Raw genomic sequence first — 23,445 nt, forward strand, 5'->3', positions numbered from 1 at the left:
TTGTTATGGATCTTATAGTTCCAGAGGGAGTTTATTCCAAGACTTCGGCCCAGATACTCCGAAAGCGCGATCACAAAACTTAGTAGGTATTTGGATTGCGCTTAGGTTCCTTCAGTCTGCCTATAGCTGATAATGTTGCTGATCTGAAGAATTGACTGCCTCAGACTAGTGTTTCCCGGGACTCACAGTTCAGAGATGTCGGGTGAGGCCATTTCATTGATGGATCTAAACACCATCCAGAACAATTTGTACTGGATTATTTCGGGGCACTTGAGCCAGTGAAGGTTACGAAGGTGTTCTGAAATGTGCGAATATTTAGAAACCCCGGTTATGAGCCTTGCTGCTGCATTAAACCCTGATTGAAGTTTGTCAATTTGATATTTTGGAAGCCTGCCATAAATGTCTGCATAAACATTATAAAGTAAATGCCTTGAGCAATGGAAATTTTCGGGCATAATGTTTTGGATTTGGCCGTGCTCATTAAAAAATCACACTTCCCAATATGTATATGGAAAACATATAAACCACTCAATATGGTTTAAAGCCAATGAATCCACTAACCTTCCTCGTTTATCCAATATTTTTATGTTTTATAATTGATTGTTTGAGCGAGAATTTCGAAATAAATTGAATTAACATGAAAAAATCGTCTACCTAAATTCTAGGCCTAGAACGATGAGACCTAAATATGGGTAGCCATCGTTAGACTGGCTAATTCTAACTAACTCTTGAAATTACTAGCTTCGTTTTAATGATTTTTTGGCAAAGGGGAAACAATGACAAATTAATTGGTTTCTAGTTATAATGAAACAATTATAGTTAAATTGTGAAGCTGCATTATTGCTGCATGAAAACATTTGCCCATAGCGAACAATTTTCATCATTTAAATTCAATAATACTGCATGTAGACATTTTCGAAGAGAGACAATTAACATTATTTAAATTAAATTAAATAAATTACTCAACGACTGTAATAGATTCGTTTCTTTTAAAATGTTAATTCATATCAGTATCTATAATGATAATAATAAATGTTTAATTTATATAGCGCCCTTTTCGTGAAAAATCACCTCAAAGGCTATATATTGAAATACTTTATATAACTTCATACGAGTACTTGAATATTCGTACTATCATTTTTTTAGATTAAGCTTATAAAAAATGGTATATTTTTATCGCCCCAATCCAAAAGGTTACTTTGACCACCAAGTTTATTCTGACTCCACAAATAGTGCAATATCTTTATCGCTCCAATCCAAAAGGTGACTTACGCCACCATGTTTTTTCTGACTCCACAAACAATGCAATATCTTTATCGACCCAATCAGAAGGTGACTTTGACCACCATGTTTATTCTGACTCCACAAACTCATACGCAATTTTTTTTAAAAATATATTTCCGAAACTAATGATTTTATAGCAAGTTATTTAGTTTTGAAGTTTAAAATTGATCAGTCAGTCCATTTTACGGAACTTAAATTCTTCTAGAAATATCAAACGTTTGCATAGTTTCTAGAGTCAGTCAATACATTCACCAGAAACCAAAGTAAAATCATTATTCAAGTATTCCTTGTGTTTGGCGCTGATCGGGTTCCGATTGAACCCAGACTTATAAAATAAACAGAATTAAAATGAAAGCATAAAAAAAAAATATTTCAATTATCATATCACACATAAACATAGTAATATGTTTTTATTTAAGAAATTTTTAATTATAACTAAGAATACACGTTAAGTGTTCATAGTGTGCATTTGTTTATAAATTAAGTCGTAAATAGAATTAACAACAAAAAATAATATGATAGCTAATTTTTATGTTTTTAAACATTGACAGCCTTACTAAAAAACGTGGTTTATATATTTCGCGGTGCGTAAGGTCAGAACAGAGAAAAACTTTACTTATTACCATGGCGTTAACAACAACGTTGAACGGGCGTGTAAGAATCTAATTAGCGAGACTGTATAATGTCTAATCTTACATATTTTTTGTTCAATTTCACATAAAATTACATTTTATACCATGTTTCAGACATGACAAACAGGCGCGAAGGTAAAAAATAAATAAAATATTTTATTATCGACTAGCTTTTGACATTCAACAAAGAACACAGAAAATCGCATTCAATCCAGTGAAAATAACTCATTCGCCTTTTTCCTGAGAAGCGTATAGGAATTCAACAGTCCGATTTCGAGAATAGGTCTCCAGACACAAGTGCCCCCAGATATTCATTCATTATATTCTTTGATGTCTTAAAATGCTTTAAATTAAGTATTAAGCTATTTACATAGAACCGATGTAATCTTATACATAGTATGATTACCTCTGTAGGTATTACATTAAACATCTGGTTATAAAATATTACTATGTATTCGTTTGCACTTCTTTTTACCCTAATTTAAAAAAATATATATTTTTACGGTGAATAATATCGACAGTATTATTGTAGATTCCCAGTCTATTACACGCTTCATAGATAGTGAAACTAAAGTCTCTTTGTAAAAAAATAGATGTTTTTGTTGACCGGTTAAATAATATAAGTAAATGAAAAAAGATAAGTTAATACTAGCTACGGTAATAACAGCTTGTTTATTGGAAAATCCATGGTAAATTTACCTTTTTGCCGTCTATCTAATAATTATTTGTTGAATTGTTCGTAACCGCTCACCGTGGTAAATTTGGTTTGAAAAAGTATTGTTACTCGATTTTAGTATGAAAACAAAGCATTTGCAATGTGGTAAGACAAAATAAACTTTTGTGTATAGTAGGTACATAACTAATCAAATAACTTCAGAAAATAATATGAATGTGAAACATCTTGTAAGTATATTTTTATAATTCTACAGTCCGCTTACGATATTATTTTTATAAATTAAGTATTTTTTTAGTGGAATTTAAAGTCGTAGTTGCAGGCATACCTAACTGTAATATCTTGTGGGCAGGAAACAATATACTAAATTTTATTCTGAACTTTAGTAAAAAAATAAAATAAACTGTGATTCAGATAAAACTAATTAGATTGGTGTGTACTTAGTATTTAGAAAGTAGTCTTTAGTAGAAAAACTATCATTTTGCAGACTGAATATTCAATTGTTTCACCTTTAAAAATGCTAATTTTGATACGACTTTTTGCTACCGTGCTACTGCTCTTAATGAGGCGACTATCCATTTATCCAATGGCTTTCGATTTTAAACTCAAACAAAGTGTTGCCTTCATACAATATAATATGTGTATTTTAATATTTAAATATCTTAGAATGTTTCATGTCAAATTTAAAAAAACCAACGTAAATATATTACTTATTTTACTACTAGTAACTTTGGTATTTATAACCCTTTGTATTTATCTTTTAACTTAATGTAACTTTTTAGCTACCTTTCCAGTCTTTTTAACTTTCAGTTAATTCTGTACCTGTAGCTGTTATCGCGTTGTTAGATCGTAAGGAAGATTCGTAGAAATTGTAGGAATCTTTGCAGAACCACAGTTGGCAATGAGAGAAAAGAGACAAGATTAAACACGAACGAGCCAGGTAACATCCCTTTAGTTAGACCATTTAATTAGTCTGTTTTTCTAAACTTTTTGTTGAATTAACAACGCAATAAGAATAAGCATACCTAGGCGATGTGAATTTATTGCTAAAATATATAGATATCTACCTACTAAAGATAGGTCGTGTGTAGTTTTCAAGTACGGGTATGAATGTATTGTGTATTGAATATTTGAAAATGGTCATTCTATTACCATATTTCGCTGATTGTTGTGTTAATGACCGTACAAGTTACTTTCAAATTCACGAAAAAAAAATATTTGTACCGAAATTTGCCGCTTTTTTTATTTTTAGGGTAGGTAAAGCATTTCAGACTTTATGAACTGCATCCCATTGATGTATAAATGTGCAAGCAGTGGTGACGTATCAATCAGCTGGACAATCATAAAGACCTCTGTTTCAGAGTGGTATTTATTTATTTATTGGACAATTTGTACAGCGCCGCTTTTGTAAGATATCACCTCAGGGGCGGTTTACAGTTGATGCAGGTATTACAAAAATAAGTGAAATTAAGTTAAATAAAATGAAGTACATGAACAGGTGATGAAGTACAGGAACAGGTGATACGAAGATAGAAGATGAAGACTCTGCAGCAAGAATCCTAGGTGGTGAGGAAGCTGGACCAGCTGCTGTAGCGAAAGAGTGCACCGCGTCCACCAACAGTGCCAGCACGAGGTTCGTCATCCGTCCGGGTATGTGTCTGCTGCTAATAAAGCGCTGACACAATATCCTCTCATAGACACTAGACCTTGGCAGCACCACTCCTTGCCTTCGTATTTTATTCCGGGATGATAGAATCTCTTAGTAACGCCTTGGCAGACGGCTATCGTTGTGTTTAGCATAGTGACCAGTTCTATTGATGGCAAGCTATTTTCCAAATTTCCGCTTGCCCTCCACCTCTTCGTTCAGTTTAACAGGATATCTTCAGTGAAAATCTGCCATCGTTTAACTGTGGCAGTCAAAATTTCATTAAAGTATCACATTAAAGCGAAAAAAATTCATTTAGAAATTAAAGGTATTTTGTCATTGACACATCTCGATATATTTTTATGTGATATTTATAAAATGTTATTGTGATCTAGTATTAGTATTATGTAAACACTGATGTAGACCAGAGTCAGTAAGATGAGGATCTTGTGTTAAAGGTAACACCAGACAAAGAAACCCTTGCGAGGAACGTGTTTGCATCAACTGCCTAAGAAGACACAGAAAGAGGATAAGATAAATGAGTGATGATGGGTGTGAGGCGGAAGGTAGAATAGGTAGAGGTTGAGCCCGTTACCTCCGCGACTACCACATTGCCGACTCCGCTTTGCCATCTCAGTACTTTAGAAGAATTGCCCATAACAATCCAAACACAAGATCAAATTTTTGCCTTTTCTTGTTGATCAGAGTGAAACGACGCAAAGGTTCTTTGGATTATGTACGTTTACAGCTAATGACAATTGGTTGAATTTTAATGAAAAGTAAAACATCTAAACACAATCTAATTTGTTGGATCGTTAGAACGAATGTCCTGATTAAACAATGCCCTTCGAATTTAGGCAATACATTTTTATATGAATATCTTTTAACTAGGTACTTCTTTAAAGTTTTTGACCAATATTCTTGTGTTGAACCGACATGATAACCGTAACACATTAAAACGTAACGCAATGGCTCAGTCAGCTACACACTGGGGAACAGTTTTTGAAAAGCTTCAATATAGAACTATATAAAACGCCCTTGAGGTGATATTACTACTAAACAGCGCTCTACAAAAATGTCCAAGAAAACTCACACATTTAAGTGTGAGTTTTCTTTCACCGACGTTAACATTTAATTTTTATTTTGTATCCGAATTGTAATCGAATACTGTAACGTGTTCTATTACACGTAAATGAACTGTAAATCAAATCCACAATAAAACGACAGTGTAAAACTCATTCAATTGGTTTTGAAAATTCACGGGAAAAATGGAATGAAGGAACAGCTTACCTTGAACTCCCAAGAATCCCGGCAATAGGGCTCTCAACGAACTTGCACTGTTCAAGGGGTGAGATTTCCTCTAAAACAAGATAATCTTTAATATGATTTTGATATTTGCAAACCGAGCACAAAGTATGTGAATAATGCAACGAGGACACTAAGATTGCACCTTCTTGCTACACGACACGAATTCGAATGTTGTACTTGCGACAATTTACAATGCAACAAATCATTTTCTTCTTTTCAAGGCTGTTTTTAAGGAAAGAAATGGATAGTAGGTATATGATGGGAAATATGGTAGATATTATCCAAAACTGTTTCAATACTAAACAAATTCCAATTCTCTCTTTCATGGTTTTCGTCCACTTTTATAATGACGATAGTAATAATATAACGCGTGGCTATTTATACGCTATAATATTTACTCTTGGCTTATTATAAATCTCCCTTAATTTAACAACCCAAAGCTCTACGTCTAATTGGATTGCGCAAATCTAGAATTCATTGCGCGGCGCAATACATTCGTTTTAAACGGCTATTCCGCCTGGCCCACCATAAAAGGGGATGAAAAATTCATTATAGGGGAAGAGGCTCGTACGCTGTAGGCTGTGGACCGACACCACAACATTTCTGCATAAATGCGCAATAAATTTATGGGAGGGGTTGTTATTCTTAGATTATATAATTTTTAGGGTACAGCAAATGGATGAAATTTTTTTTATGGTATCGGCATAAAGATTCATGTGAATTCAGTTTGTAAATAATCAGAGGCGGCTCCAGGGGTCCAGACGTAGAAGGTAAATCGAAAAAAAAAAAGAATTCAAAATGTTAATACATATTGCTAATGCGTAGTGAATATTATAAATAGGATGTTATAGGATAGGATATTATAATATTATAAATATTATATGAATAGGATATTATAATATTATAAATATTATAAAATATAATATTAAGAAATAGGATGTAACTTATAAGTTATACCCTTTGTACTCTTTTTGTGCAGTAAATATTTCTTTGAATTTATAAAAACGCCAATGTATGTAATTATTTTTTTTAAATTTATTTATCAATATAAAGTTTTTTTACATTAATTTTTCGACATCTGTCTCACTAGGGTACACCTGTGTCGAGACAGACGTATTCAGGTAATTTGCCGGTACCCACCTATTCTGAAGCTGTTAGAACAATATTGTTTAATTTAAGATTATTTATTTACACATATAACTAATTAATGTTTTTTTTTTCTTTTAAAGATCTTTCCCTATACAAAGTATTAATTTTAATTTTTAACTCCAAACTCAGTCATTTTTTTATCATTAGACTTAAATAGTAAACAATCAAAGCAAAATTAAATATACGTTCATTTTATTACACCCACAAATGCACTGATAAAAATGATAACTTTTGTTTTTAACCTCTTTATTTTTCTCTCTTTTAACATAAACTAATTGTCACTTTATTTGAATAAGTTTGTCATGATTCAATGAATTGTTTGTGATTTCTTTCGAAATGATATCCACAGAACTTGACATTTTAAATTATCCCATGCAAATTACGTGAACAATGGATAAACATAAATTCAAGTTCAATATGGCTATCATTTATAACACAAAAAACTTACGACTGACATTTTTTCACATCTCTCTCTAGTACCTTAATATTCTTAGGTCATAGATATCTCTATCTCACCGCGGTCATGTCCGAAAATCCCTTGAAAATAAATTTTGTATGATACTAAGCATACGCCAGAAATGATAGTGTTTACCTCCTTTGTCTGCATAGCAAAGAGAAAGAAAGAAGATAGCTTTGGGAAAAAACCTGCAGTGACTCACGCTAGGTACATACAGCAGCTTCTCATTTGGACGCTAGATGGCACTGGAACTCGCTATTACCGTACGAATATGCACGAATATTAGAAATAAATTTACAATCGGGTAGTTTGTTAACTCCTTTTTTGTGGCATATTTTGGGAAGTCTTTGACCAAAAGACCTTCTTGGTTAGACGAGCCGCCACTCTACTAATGGTTAATCATTTACAAATGTAAATAATATTCGATTGCTTGAACTTCATTCGAATAAATTGATGATTGACAAGTATTTTATAATTATTATGGATAAGCATCATCACCATTTATAAACCCCAGTACCTCTTACATTGTAACATTCCGTGTAATAATTGGTATATTTATTATGTTTCATTTACTAAACATTCACATTTTAAATAAAGATTTATAAGTAAATTGTGAAATAAGGATGGGACGTTTCACAGAATTTTAACGATTCATAAAATTTCAAAGTTGATTTACAAGTTCTTTGGAGGTTCTATTCAAGTTCTATTATTATATCATTACTGGCCAGCTGCTTCACAAAACTGAAATAATAACAGAACTTGAATTGAACCTGTAGAGAACTTGTAAATCAACTTTGAAATTTGATAAATTGTTCAAATTCTTTGAAACAACCCGTCTTTAACGAAATTGTTTTTAAAAGAATTAATACTAGCATTTCTAAATTTGTAATATATTTTCCGGATACCGTGTAGGTATTATTACACGAAAAGATAAAAAAAAAATTGTGACGGAATGTAATTTCACTGGGATATCTTTTTACTTGCTCGTGGCCGTGGTCGAGTGTAGTAAGGCTTTTGGCTAGCAATCTGTATATGGCAAATCCCAGCTTGCGCAAGTAAATTTTATTCGATTAATTTGTTATATTTAACAATCCAATCATTTAATACAATATAAGATATATTTGCGGCATGTTCCAGAGTGAAAGATACTCTCAGTATCGACCTGGTGTAAGAATACCATTCATAATTGAAATGTTGTTTGAAATGGCTGTAGCCGTGTTTGATGACCAGATCTGAACAGACGGGTATTTCCTCACCTTCCTCTGTCCCATCTCCTTACCCTCCCCCACTACCTTCAGCCTCACAACATACCTCAATTGGGGAGGCCATAGTCTCACTGGCTCCAGGCGGTTAGGTGCATTTGAGAGCCTTGTTTGGTATTATCATTAAAAAAAAAAAAAATTTTACGTTTAACCAAACAAACGTGTTTTTTTTCGATTTTTAATTGAAACAATAAACCAATTGAAAATTATCATGTATATTGAAAAGTGTCGTACATGCGTTAATTATGATATTATATTGACTATTATCACGGATATGTTTTGTTAGAAGATGCATTCTGCAAAAAAATTACAACATCCTCTAAAGCTTTTGCGCCATAATTGCAGGTATTATAACGTATGATACTTTATTGTGCATAGGCCGGGAGGGTATTGGGGGGGGGGGTAGGGTGTATAGGGTAGGATACCAACCCTTAAGCCCTGAGTCATGTTCAGATTAGAAAATGACACACTCTCCGCACGAACCAATTCAATTCAGTTTCATAATGGATTAGGGAATCGTCAAACGTGCTCCGGAATTAATTTAAATGGACCGGTACTTAATAATATTGTCCCGACAATTTAAAGGGCCTCTTTATTAGTGCTGGTCTCCCGGTACTTACTGAATATTGCGAGGTCTTTGAAAATTTGATGATGTTAGGTTTATTTAAAAAGAATTTAGAACGTTTATATTACATTATACTTGCTGACCTATACCCGGCGTTACTCGGGGTTGTGAAGGTTTAGAGTAAGTTTTGAGGTAGTGGATTCTAGTGTACAGGAAAACTGTGTTCATTTTTAAGGTGGAAATAATATTATTGTAAAGAATTTTAAAAAGTTTACGGGCGTCATCGAATTATTCTAGTATTCACTTCAACGTCATACATTCTCCTTAAATCATGTGCGCCAAATTTTACCACACATGAGTATAATAATAATAATAATAATACTTGGATGACCTGTATAGCGCCGTTTTTGTGCAAAAACACCTCAAGGGCGCTGTACAAACTTATAATACATTTCTACAGTGATCTATGTTATTACTTAACTATTTATGGAGAAAATATACAGTACAATACTTACCTGGTAAGTCACTTGAGATTAACACTTAATTAACATTTTCTAATTGTTTATTGGCGAAATTTAGATACAGGATTTAGGACTTAATTGAAAAATTGAATATAACTGGACTTTCTCTTAGGAATGGTATATTTAATTTAAGGGTACAGCTTAAAAAGGTAAGTTTTTAGTTTAGACCTGAATTTTGTTTGACTTGTTATGGATCTTAGTTCCGGAGGGAGTTAATTCCAAGCCTTCGGCCCAGATACTCCGAAAGTGCGATCACCAAACTTAGTATTTGGCTTGCGCTTAGGTTCCATCAGTCTGCCTACAGCTGATGATGTTGCTGATCTAAGAGTTGACTGCCTCAGACCAGTGTTTTCCAGGACGCATAGTTCAGAGATGTAGGGTGGGGCCATTTCATTGATGGATTTAAACACCATCCAGCAGAGGCGGATTTGCCCTTAGGCCTATGTAGGCCCGGGCCTAGGGCGGCCAGTTATTAGGGGCGGCCAATCGTGACAAAAAAGTCACAGATGATAACAAGAAATTTCTGAATCGATTTCGATAAAAGTTGTCAATAAAGTAAATTCATTATGTAGTCTATAGTCTATATCAGGGGTCTCCAAACAACGGCCCGCCAATGTCATCAATCCGGCCTGCGACAATCGACAATTATACAGTAATTGAACTAGCGAATTTAGCAAGCGTATTTTTTTACATTAATTCCACACAGGAGGCTTTGAGGAAAATATTTTCCCTGACGACCTATGTCATCTTAGGTGATGCTGTGTGGAGGGTCTTTTTAAGGAAGGGAAGGATAGGAAGTTCTGAAAAGGAAAATGTATGAAGGGTGGGTAGGAATCTGGGGATTAGTGTGTCCAGGAGTGACATACGTATGAATACATCCCCCAACTGCGGTGCAAGGCGATGGGTCAAGATAGTCCGGCTGGAAAGGTCAAAAGGCCTCCCTCACCCAGTCTCTCTCGATCCGGCCCGCCACGCAGCAGGTGGGCAGACGTATCCGCCGCCAAGACCGGGACAAATCTCACCCCATGAACCATGAATGATAATGGCAGGAAAATTAAAACGGTTTTGACCCTAGGAACGTACTGAAAAGTTTGGATACTCCTGGTCAATATGATGGGTACTGAGAAAGGGGCGGCTACATGGTCTGGGGCCTAGGGCGGCCAAGACTGCAAATCCGCCTCTGCCATCCAGCACAGTTTGTACTGGATTCTTTCAGGGCACTTGAGCCAGTGAAGGTTACGAAGGTGTTCTGAAATGTGCGAATATTTAGAAACCCCGGTTATGAGCCGTGCTGCTGCATTAAACACTGATTGAAGTTTGTCAATTTGATATTTTGGAAGGCTGGCATTGAGTATTATTGATTTCATCACGCAATTACTTCCTTTTGCGTCCGGACATTTTCTACCATTTATTTATTTATTTATTTAGAATTTATGTCACAAGTGCCATTTACATACAAAGTTTTTATTTTATTTTTTTACATAAACATAGTGCAGTATTTAATTTTGATGAGAAAAATTAAAGAATTAAATGTAGTTAAAACATAACAAATAAAATAATAGTAAAGAAAGAAGCAATAACATAAGCCTGTTATGTAGTGACCTCATTAAAATAAGTGGCGTTAAAATGTGTTATTAGTGCAGCTTTATACTTTACAAGGGGAATATTAAAATCATCTGCGATTTTAGCATAAAAGTTCCCAAGTGTGTGCAATCTTTTTATAACTGAGTTATATCCTGAGACTGTGGTATAATTGTCACAATAATACATACTAGAAGACCTTAATCTAATGGTAGGTACATGAAATTTTATCAACATTAATATGTCAGGGCTATCCAACTGATAATTTATAATTTTGTATAAAAATATAAGATGAATTTTTTTTCTCAAATCACTTAACTTAAGCAATTTCAATGAATGTAATAAGAAATCATAATCTATCGTTTCTAAAGGAAATTCCGTTGTTACTGTTGAAAAATTAAATTCCTTTAATTCGACTCCGTACCTGATTCCAGTGATTTTTTCTACTATTCAAACCACTCTCCAAAAACTCCTGGCACGATTAAGTATAAATATTGAAATTTTAAGAAAATCGGTCCGGTAGTTTTTGAGTCTATAAGGCACAAACAAAGAAAAATTCATTTTTATATATATATATATACATATATGATGACCTAGAATAAAAAAATTGGCGTAATGTTATTTGAAAAAAGTTTTCAAACTAGCTAACTAAATTACTAAGAAATCTTATAATCATAGGAAGACAATAATTTAATAAAAAACATACTGGGAATCTTGGGGACGCAAGTTAACATATTTTTCTTGTGTTGTCAAATACAAATGATGTAATAATATGTTTAATTATTTAATACTTATGTAAAACAAAATAATCTGTTAAGTTTATGTAATATTTATGCACCTTTTATAGTTATATTCACTAAGCTTTTCTGTAAAACACCCAATCGGACGTAATAAAGGTTTACTAATTATAAACATGCATGTTTATTTTTGTAATACTGAGAATAAACTTATCGAATATTACGCTGTAACTACTTTCATAGTACTTTTGTTATTGTACACACTTAAGGCGATGCACTACGTCGTGTAATATTTTAAATTGAGTCGCTATCAATAACAACCCTTACGTAGGTGGCGATAAGGTTTAAATTCCCGCTTAACACAATCCAGCTGTTTTGATTTATGCAAGAAAAAAACATGGACAAAAAGTGCCTTTTATTTTATTTTGTGGATGTTCAGGCATAAATATTTTTTTTTCTATCATTTTACAAATAACTTAATTTGCCACATTAAACAATAAAATTATAACCGAAAATGGGTTCGTAAGTAGGAGATTTTGAACTTTGAAGCAGTTTTCATAGGCCTTTACATTATTTTTTTCTGGGCTTACAAAAAGACTTATCTAAAAAATACTCGATTATTTCAAAGGCCAAGATGTATTCTACTCACAGTATTTAATTAAAGCATCTGAAACATTTCTAGGCGACCAAATTTTCAAACCAAAAACACATGATTTTGCATTACTACGTATGGAATCGCCTTAAAAACAATATTCGGCGCGCGGCCTGGCGTAATGGATGAACCTATGGTCGACTTTGTCCTAGCAGGTCTAGAAAACCATCTTTCCGTGGGGTATATTTTAATTATTTCTAATGAACATATTACTAAAATCTCAAATGTTTCTATAGGGATCTCTCTGGAAGTTACTAATTCATCATCTAGAAAAATAAAATCTGATTCTCACCGCTAATTTTACATTTGAAACAAAATAAAGGAAATGAAATTTGTAAATCTTTTTTACATAAAATATTTTAATGGTAGGATCCAGTTTTTATTAATACTCAACATAAATAACTTACACACGTAGGGATCTAGAAACATTGGAGATTCAGAAATAATTAAAACGTAAGCCTAGAGCAAACCCCCCGCTATTAGAGTCTTATGTCGCCTTAATTGAAATTAACTGGAAGAAATTAAGAAATATATTTTTCTTATCAGCCGATTAAATTTTTTAATATATTAAACTAATTCAACGGGACATCCCTTGGTTCTGCCGCAAAATTTCAGATGCCCTTGATAAAGTCATTGAGCGTTTATGAATCCTAAGATCTACTTATCTCTTTTTCAGATGTACCTCGCATCGTGAAAACTCCAGAGGGTGGTTGGTGTAACGTAAAGGGTAATGTAGCTCTGTCAGCCAATGCGGGCTGATGGCCTCGCCAGTTGCGCCCCCCTTGCCCCCCGCGAGGGTGGAACGCCTCCCCGCCCCAGGAAGCTGCTCGAGGGCAGGCCCCCTCTACTCTCATGCGCCCCCGGCACCTTCGACGACGAAAACCACCCTAAACAAAACCAAAAACAGCCGAACTCCAACAATTCCTCAACATCATCTAATGGTATTTTTGATATACACAGCTCTAAACATGATGAAATTTCTGAAGAAAGAAAAATATCTTACGAAAGAGTTGAAAAGTCTGCACGACCTTCTCTTTATTCTACATTTGTTGAACCTAACGAGAATATACAATCCAAAAAGGGAACAACAGACGAATCGAGCAAGGTTCGTCTTTTATCAAGCCTTAATAATCAATTATATCCTAAACGTCAATTACTATTTCCGGAAGAGACTAAAAAATGCATCAATAGAGCTCCAGATAAACAAGATAACTCAATTCAATTTAGATCAACAGCTTACGAAATTATCAAAGAGGAAGATGAAACTCAGACTTCGTCAAAGGTTAAAAGGAACCCGAGAAGCGTTGAAGTCTTCGTCCATCGTCAGAGCTTGCAAACTGCTAGGGAAGAATCTGGTTTCAATAGTGAACATTTTATTCTACCTGGTAATTCAGATTATTCGAAAATGGACCACGGAAATAATTACAAAGATTCGTCTTGCAGTATCACGCCTGATAAGTCTTGTTATAAAAGTTTCAACTCTGATTCAGATATCAGTGACAGGAAAGAGGAAACGGTCGATGTATTTAGAGGTAACATTTCAAAAACCACGAATGAAAACGACACTAGTAAAATTCAATCGGAATCTTCGAGCTGTATGTTTCGAACCATTGATGGATGTCAGGCTATTGAGGCTTTCAGGGAAAGTAGTCCAACACCATCCACAAGCATCAGCCCACCTAGCGTACCAACAAATGACCAAGATACGCCGAGTAGCAGCAGATTTAATTATTCTAAAATATCTCCTCTTAGGAACAATAAAATATCTTGTCGATCAAGAAGAAACAGGCATAAAAGTGTCTCAGATCACAGGTATGTTTCTCTGTATTCTGCGGCGAGCAAAAACCGTGAAATCAGTGGAACGGAAGCTGATATCGAGTTGCATAATGTCAAAGACGAGAGTCCATCATTCAAATGCCATTCGCCTGAACTCTTGCGCGAGTCAATACAACGGGACCGTCTCGATAATATTGGTATCGAAAGAAATTACGGAAACGCTTCGATTACTTCCAGAACAAATAATAATGATACTTCAACGTTCAATCAAAATAGTGAAACAAGGCTTAGCTATCCCCATACAATTTATAGAAGTTACAATTTTAATAGAAGTCCTAGTTATTCTCCAAATAATACCAGTGCTCTTACACCTAATCAAAAAGTTGAGAGAAACCTTAATTTGTATAGTTCCATCGATGTTTGCGATGCAAATGCAACTCTACCTAAGGTTTATGGACAAATTAACGAATTCGAAGAAAGTAAATGCAGTACAATTAACAATAGTGATGTCTCGTCGATTAGTGCGACGAGCGCAGAAATATCGGAAAATGATTTTTCAGGCGTACGCGGGTCGCGGAACAGTGTTACTGGCGGTCCACTGGAAAATTTCTCAGCTCTGTGTTCTACTTATTCCCGGCAAATCCCTAAATCAAGGAGTTGTTTTGAGTACGCCTCCGATGCAGGCAGGGAGCCCCGTCCGGTGGAGCGCCCGCGGCCCCTGTCCCTAGCAGCGAGGAGGGGCGCCGTGCGGCACCGCAACGCCGAGGAGGCCCTGTCGTGCCTACTGTGGCAGCCGTACGAGTGCCGCGAGGGGTCCGGGGCGGGGGGACCCGGCGAGAGCGGCGTGGCAGCGGGCGCGCACTCGCTCCTCGCTACTCGGTATGGGGAGTCGTGCGCGGTCGCCATGCGCCTAACGGTCCCCGCGCCAGCGCACTGCCGGGCCGTCCAGCCCGCGCAATTACATGCCCATGCTAATGCCCATGTGCCCCAAAGTGAACCAAAACAGGTCGGAAGTGACCCTACCGTGCAGATTACCAATTGTGTTGCCAGTGTGTGTGATGAACGCGTCAGTGTCAGTGATAACACTGTGAGTGTTAATGGTGAAGTGATCGGCTCTAGGGCAGTGACTAGTTCTTGCGGTGTCAGCCAGACTGCCATCCAGCACACCCCTCGGCCTCCCGAGCTGGCCAGGGTGCAGGTGGTCCAGGAGACGCCCTGCAGGAGTTGGGCTTCCTGCGGGGCCCAGACGGAGGAGCCCCAGGGGCCTCCGCCTCCGCTGGCCCCGCCGCCCTACAGCACTCTGCCTCACGCTCATCCCGCCCTACCCCTGCCTCTGCCTGGGCAGCCTCACGCCTACCCCTTCCAGCCAGTCAGCCTTAGAAGGTAAGCATTAGCGTATTCTCTAATATAAATACATCAAAACATCAACACAACACAACAATAATATTGTCATCAACCATCAACATAATATATTTATATACCTTCAGAGATACAAATCTTTATAGAACTTGTATAAGGAAAACCATGACCAGAATGTAATATATTATAGTTTTTTAAGGCTATGAAACCATAACTGGTTGTGATGCAGTTTTCGGTTACTCCTCTGCTTTTACTGGTTTCGTTTCGTCACTCCAAGTTTCCTCATTTTTCATTGTCAGTGACAAATAAACAAGTTTCTACCTGTGCTCGCAGCTCGCAGCTGTCCCAGACCATTCCGTTACTTCCAATCATCCGTTTGTTTAATTTCCTCTTGAATATTTTAGCAGACCAATCTAGTCCAAGAATCTTGACCTAGAGGATAGAAAACTGTAATTTGATATGTCATTTATGACACCTCAGAATTTAAATTTACACTCAGATGGATGCCTCAAACGTTCCGTATAAGTTATTATTATACTTGTAGCTAAAACATTTTTCTGTTTTAATATAACACGAACGAATAAATAATCATAACAATTGAATTTGTCACGTAGCTGAGCATTGATAATTGTGAATTATTTTATTGTTTTTTGCACATCTTGTATTGTTTTTCTCCTGATTTCTTTTCTAGGGAGGTCTAAGGAAATCATGAGAAAAACAAAACTAATTCACAATGATCAATGCTCACCTACGTGATAAATTCAATCGTTTTGATTATTGCTTCGTTCATATTATATTAAAACGGAAACATGGTTGCTACATCCACTACAATGATTATGAATGACTTTTAGAACCAGTTATTTTACAGAATTTTACCAATTTATCAAATTTCTACAATCCTTTTACTTCTTACTACTAACTATAGACTAGACCACCTGCTTGTCGATCACTAATACAAATAAAAACAATGCATTTGACCGATGGACGTGATGCTGCATTAGAATGTACATATATTGCTATTTATTTATATTCTGTAATTCTGTACAGACAGGTAATATACAGGACCATATTTACGTGGGAGTTCACTTGTGTTGTAAATTGTTTATTAAAGAAATTTAGACACCGTTCGAACATAGATACATCATCGCTTTGTTACTGTTATCATATCATTACTGGCCAGTTATTTCACATATTTGAAATAATAACAGCACTTTAAAATTGTTTAAATTCTGTGAAAAAATTGGCCCTTGGAAAATTGTGATATCTCGTCTAGTCGCAGAAAGAATAACCTAATCAGCAAAAGGGGAAAATTCATTATATTTGGCACAAGACACAATGTTATTTTGTGAAAATCATCGCACTATAAACCTAACAATATACATATAATGGCTGTATGAATAAAATTATAAAACAAATTTAAAAATGTCGGAAACATAAAAAAAGGTTCGGATTTCTGCAATAACTTGTCAAAATAAAAATAATAAATTAGAAAGACTCAAAACATCCAATTTAAAAAATTAAAAAGTGTTATTTTGTTGAATGAGAACCACGGGCTAAATATTAAATTGAGATTTTCATTTTTTACATCTACAGGTGGAATGTATTAGTTGAGAATAAAGGTATCTGATACAATGGATAACACTATTAGGTGTTCTTATAGACTTACAGATCTTAAGTGTTGGTGTATAAAAACACGATCAAATATGCCATTGTGCAAATTCTGGGAATGCAACCATTATTATTAATTAACTTGGCACTACTTCTCCGGCAGCCATGAGAAAATTGTCGGTCACAAGTTAACAGTCGCAATTATCATCAGCAGAACGGTACTCCTCATGGAGACAAATAATCAAAGATTTAAAGAAGTCTCAAGTATCTCCATTAGTAACTGTATTCTTGAAAAGAGTCGTCCACATTGAGTTGAAGTCTTTATCTCTTTTGTATGAAGGCGAATTAACACCATTAGGAATAGGAACCGACATTACTGATTTCTGCAGCGTTGTTTATGATGTATTTATATGTATTTTTAACGGTATATCATTTGTTTACTTTCTAAACATTCTGTTGGTGCTCGTAACCACTTAATAGTGATTCGGATGATAATAGAAAAGAAAAGTAATTTTCTTTTAAATCGTTTGATGGATTACGCGATATAGGTACACAAAGAAACGAACGCTAATCAAATATTCAAGCGAAGCAACTGTGATTCAAAATATAAACACACCTAGCATAAATAATAGCTTATAAACATACACTTTAGTTAAAAGGCTTCCTCCAGCACTAGCCCGTTGAACCATAATGTAAATTTCCTATTTGAACTTAAATAGTTATTGTGACAAATTGTATCTCTTTTATCAAATCTAAACTTTAAACCTGCGACATATTTTTTTAAATACGTAACCTATTTTCTTTTTTTCCATTTCCTCGTGTCTAAGTCAATAAGGTTCCATAACCAAAGTTTCAAGCTACCTATTATCTACTCTTAGGTGATATTTCACAAAATAGCATTTTAAACATTAGCCTATTATTATTATCGTTGTTTGCAAGGCCAAAACAATAACACAACCCAAACGCTAAAGACCGAAGAAAACTCAATCTATTATCCCCAAATAAGATATTTTTAGTCTATGTCGTAAATACTTAACCTCATCAACCGACCTTTAGTTATATAAAAAAAAAAACTAAAACACTTGATGGTTGCACATGTTACACTTACCTTCCACCCTCCGAAATGCTGCAGTATGCACCATTACATAAACATCCGCAAAAATGTATCTTTACAAAAGTTGTACATTCGTTTTCAATACGAGTCCTGGAGTATCCTTTGCTGAATGACAAAAGATCTTATTCTCGTGTATAAGACTGGCTTTGTTAGCAGGTAGCTTTTAAAATTTCTATACATTAGGCTTATTATCATTTTAAGAAGAAGGCATATCGATCAGTCAATGTGTCTCTCAAAAACTTCTTTACAAAACCTCTCCCAAGGTATATCATTCACAACATGTGTGCAAGTTTTTTTTTTTGGAAACTTGGGTAATCTTTTGAAAGTAATGTTGATGTAGCGAACTTAACTGCTTTGTGTCATATCGTCAGGTGTTGGATGTTACCAGAAAGTCCTAAAATACTGTCAGTCTACCTGGAAAAAGTCGGAAGCCGACACTGAAACCATTTTTAAAAATCACAAATGTTTGTTCATTCGTAATACGATTCGTACACTTCCCACGCGTTGATATTACTCGTGAATTCAATTCTATAGGAGGGAAATTAATGTGAAGACTCTTGAATGCTATGATGCCAATTTAAGCTTTAATCACATAGGAAACGAAGTTATTATTGATGTATTGATTTATGATGTATTGGTACAAATCAATCACTCAAATTTGAATGCAAAGCGCGGGGAAATCAAACACAAAGCGCAACAATCCATTCATACAGATCACCCTCAATAATTCTCTCATTCAATTTGTGAATTTGCGTGATTTTGGCGATTACCACTTGATCTGATGACTTTCCAAATGAATGCCTTTCATTTGCGTTCAAAATTACAATATTTTCACATTATTCACTACGTTTTACTACCTATAATGTGTATGTTTTTATTATGAGAGTGTATTTTTTAATTGGTCGAAAAAGTGTAGTATGAGCTTAGCTTTACAATTTTACTTACTAAGGTTACACCCTAAAGAGTACTGATATTATAGTCCCATGGTTACACCCGTTAAGCCTCCGAAAAACGGGTGCCCAAGTAACCCAATTTATACCGATTTATAACAATTTTCTTGTTAACTCTTTAAGTTTTTAAGTTCCATAAAAAAAAATATTTTTGAAGATAATATCTATACATTTGTTTTGCAGAATCGTTAATTATATGAAATTCCGTCGATAGAAAAAAAATCGCTAAGTAAACTCCGAAAATTATTAAAAAAAGTTTTGTTCTGTTATTTAATATGTTATATATATGAAAAAAATTAGTGTATCTTTAAATGCAACTAAAGCATTTGTCGAAAGGTTTTTGCTATATTTCAAACGAGTCGTGTTTTATTAAGTATTTACTCCATTTTCGCTTAATTACTATCGTATTTCAATATTAGCGCACTCCTAAAATTGGTATTTACATATCTCCCTTTCAAACCATCTTTGAACGCTTACTAAGGGGCCTTAATCATAAAGAGTTCGTGTTCGCAAAGCATCCGAAAAGTGGGGGTATGTTGCGTAGATACGAATATTTAGTCATTCCGTCCCAAAAAATTTTTTTTTTGTTTTTTGTTTTATTTTAGTGAAAATAAATGCAGTTTTTTCAATTGATTTTTATGAATATTTCCTTCCCTGAATAATTGTTGAGGTATATGTCTAGTAAAGATGTATTTTTCTGGATGTATAGCTACCATTACTTTTTAATTGTTTGTTTATATTCCCTTCTTTGAACCCGGACCCAAACTTTTTCATTTCTGACAATTCTTTGTACCATCAGAATTTAAACTCTTTCTTTGGTCTTGTCTCAACTCGCGGATAGACGAGTGTCTGTCTTGTTCTTGTTGAATTACTGTAAACACCCGTGAACAGAGGCTACCTGTATTGTTACTTCTTGTTACGCACAACTTTTAACATTAATGTTTGTCTTTTATTTGAATGGCGCATTCTCTTTGTGATTTCGCATTGTCTCCGAGGCGGAACGGTGTGTTTTTTGTTCCCACCTTATATTACATCTCATCTCGTCTCCAACGTTATCTAATGAGACGTAACTCTCATCCGTGGACTGAAACAATGTCCTGATTTGAATAATCTACCTTCCTTTATTTGATACATCTTTTGCGCAACTGAATTTGAGTCGCCTCGCTATAAATTATCTTTTATTACAGTTCTACTAAAGATCAAAGCATCTTTACGTTTCGTCAGACGGTAAAAGTAAATTTTCACTTTAAATAATAATAATAATATTTGGATGATTTATATAGCGCCGTTTTTGTGCAAAATCACCTGAAGGGCGCTGTACAAATATATGATATACTTCTACAATGATCTACTAACTATAGATGAAGATAATATACAGTACCATATTTACCTGGTAGGTCACTTGAGATTAACACTTAATTAACATTAACTAATTGTTTATTAGCGAAATTTAGATACAGGATTTAGGACGTAATTGGACTTTCTGTCGGGAATGGTATATTTAATTTAAGGGTATGACAATGGTATGACAGCTTACGAAGGTAAGTTTTTAGTTTAGACCTAAATTCTGTTGGACTTGTTATGGATCTTAGTTCCGGAGGGAGTTTATTCAAAGCCTTCGGCCCAGATGCTTCGAAAGCGCGATCACCAAACTTAGTATTTGGCTTGCGCTTAGGTTCCATCAGTCTGCCTACAGCTGATGATGTTGCTGATCTAAGAGTTGACTTCCTCAGACCAGTGTTTTCCGGGACGCATAGTTCAGAGAAGTAGGGTGGGGCCATTTCATTGATGAATGAATAACACGCATTCAACTATATTTTCGATATTAAGATATTAAGAAAATCAAAATGAACGTGTAAATTACTCCATAAAAGCACTATTTTTGACAAGTTTCTCCAAATTATGATATGTCATCCAATTTATGATAATTTTTCTCAATTTACAACGCACATTCCTGAAACATCTTGAATTACCTTTGAAAACAACATCGTACAGTTCCAACGGGGTTTGATGCTTATTCAATTAGGTTAATTTAACATGATCATAATATTAGCATTTTGATTATTCGTTCAATCGAATTAGTTAAATCGAGATGAGTGAATTCTTATGGCATTGCCCACGCAATTAAAATTGCAATTTGTTACGTCATTAAAAGCGATACAAGCCATTTTTCCAATTCGTTCTGTGTTGTCAAATAACAGGCAAGCAAACGTATAATTTCTCAAATTGCTTAATCATTTTGGCTTTACTGTATAAAAGAAAACTGATTTCGAAGCGTTGTGCTTCCGTACTTAGCGACCAAATTTAATTCATGTAGGGAGTGTTGCGAATACGAGTACTGAAATTAAAACTAAGATCTGAGCTATGAATTGCAAATAAATTAAAACTGTTCTTTATCCTATATTAAATACATTCTTCCATTGATTACCTATTTTAGTTTCTAAATTTATTGTTACTAAGTTTAATTTGTAGAACTCCATTTTAATTTTTTATTTTTTATATATTCAATAATATTGTTATTGGGTTTATAAAAACAGTTTATTTTTAAAAAACTGTGTAATTATTATTACAGCTCTTTCGCCCTCTGAAGGCATTATCAAACTGTAAAATTTTGGCCTTGACCTTGGCATATTTTAACATTATTTATCTAAATTGGTTGGCTCTTAAGGCGAAGCTTAATGCTAAATAACTATTTTGATTAATTTTTATAACGAATTGGTGTACATTATGAATACCAAAAATATGCTTTAGATAAATTGAAGGTTTTCCTATCGTTTAGCTTGAGTAAAATACAAATAAAAATTAAATTACCATTAAAAAAATATAAATGTAAACTTCTAAAAAAAATATTTCTTCAATAGAAATGTATGAACGCATAAAGGAAACAACTTTTTAAAAATACAGTATTATAGCTAAGATTATCTGTGACAGGTTCACTTGATTAACTTTTTTGCTTTCTTATAAAATTATTTACAAAATAATTAAAAACCAGTTTTGTGCTTGAAATCGAACGTTTCTAGACTCCTTTTTTCAAGTGATTTTAATGCCTATTACCTACAATATAAGGTTATACAAAGAATATACACATTTTTGGCTTGTAGTTTCCTCTTAAGATGTTCATTTTTATTCATTTAGCGAATATAAATTAGACGTTAAAAGAAGTAAATCAATAGAAAATGTTTTTTTTATGTGAATACCGTACAAGAATCCCAACTGCTCCCAACCGCCTGGAGCCGTTGAGACTGGCATCCCCAATAATTGGGGTATGTAGTGGTAGTGGGAGGTGGAGGAGTACCTGACTGTTCAGATCTGATCATAAAACACGGTTAAAGCCATTTCAAGCAACGTTTGCATTCTGAATGGTAGTCTTTCAGCAGTATTTTCCACTCTGGAACGTGTCGGAAATATAGCATATATTATTTTGAATGATTTAATTTACTTGCGCACGACGGGATTTGAACCCGCGACCTCCGGATTATTAGTATACCATAATATATATGTTTTAGAAATGAGCTGAGATCTTCGATTGAATTTTTAAATTCGCAACACACCATTCAACAACTTGCTCGCTAGTACTGAGGGCGTTAATTTATTTCAATTCTCACTTTGAACAACAACAAACTCTCTAAATATAAATCTCTTCTCTCTCCGGAGATTGCCTACAAAATATTAGTTGAGTTAAAAACATTATTTCACTTGCTCAGTCGCTTTAGCCGGGAACTTTATTTCAATCAGCTTTTTGAGAGTACGTCTCTGAAATTGTTCATCCACTCCGGAGCGTGATATAAACTTATAAACACTACATTTTTGACGCATGTTTTATTAGATATACTTGTTTGTGCACAATTGAAATTCATTAATGAAGGAATTATAGCGTACTTTCAATGCATTCAGTCAAAAAGATTCAATTACTTTAGGGTATTGACTCGTGTATTGCTTCCTCTTCTTCTTGAGTTAACGTTAACGGATAGCTTTTTAGGATCAGGACAGATGTAGGAGGAGGAACCGCTCAATACTCCAAACGTCTAACAACACAATAAATAGTTCATAGAAAGAACTTCAGTTTAATACATGCGTATTTGTGAGAAATAACCAGCAGAAACACCAAATCCGTTTATATAATATATTATTATATTCTAAAATCACTAAGATAAAAACTGCGAAATTTTGTT

General features: G+C 34.5%; 2 protein-coding genes across 3 annotated transcripts in view; both read left to right on the forward strand.

Moving 5' to 3' along the window:
- LOC149419187 (uncharacterized) overlaps window positions 1-14,970 on the forward strand; it is a 261,970-nt gene extending 247,000 nt beyond the window's left edge. The window contains exons 3-4 of the mRNA XM_089637945.1: window positions 13,143-14,763; window positions 14,897-14,970. Of these exons, the coding sequence (XP_089494071.1) occupies window positions 13,215-14,763; window positions 14,897-14,970 (1,623 nt within the window). The 5' untranslated portion in view covers window positions 13,143-13,214. The remainder of the gene's footprint in view (window positions 1-13,142; window positions 14,764-14,896) is intronic.
- A 152-nt stretch (window positions 14,971-15,122) lies between these two features.
- Window positions 15,123-23,445, forward strand: part of LOC149419188 (uncharacterized) — a 329,274-nt gene continuing 320,951 nt past the window's right edge. For both annotated transcript variants that reach the window (XR_016302866.1, XM_089637729.1), the window contains exon 1: window positions 15,123-15,625. Coding sequence is in view for 1 of the 2 variants with exons in the window: in XM_089637729.1 (XP_089493855.1) it covers window positions 15,147-15,625 (479 nt within the window). In the remaining variant the exon portion in view is untranslated. The remainder of the gene's footprint in view (window positions 15,626-23,445) is intronic.

Source organism: Hesperophylax consimilis, chromosome 12 (assembly GCF_061612785.1).
Source record: "Hesperophylax consimilis isolate HC1 chromosome 12, BYU_Hcon_1.0, whole genome shotgun sequence".
Lineage (NCBI taxonomy): Eukaryota > Metazoa > Arthropoda > Insecta > Trichoptera > Limnephilidae > Hesperophylax > Hesperophylax consimilis.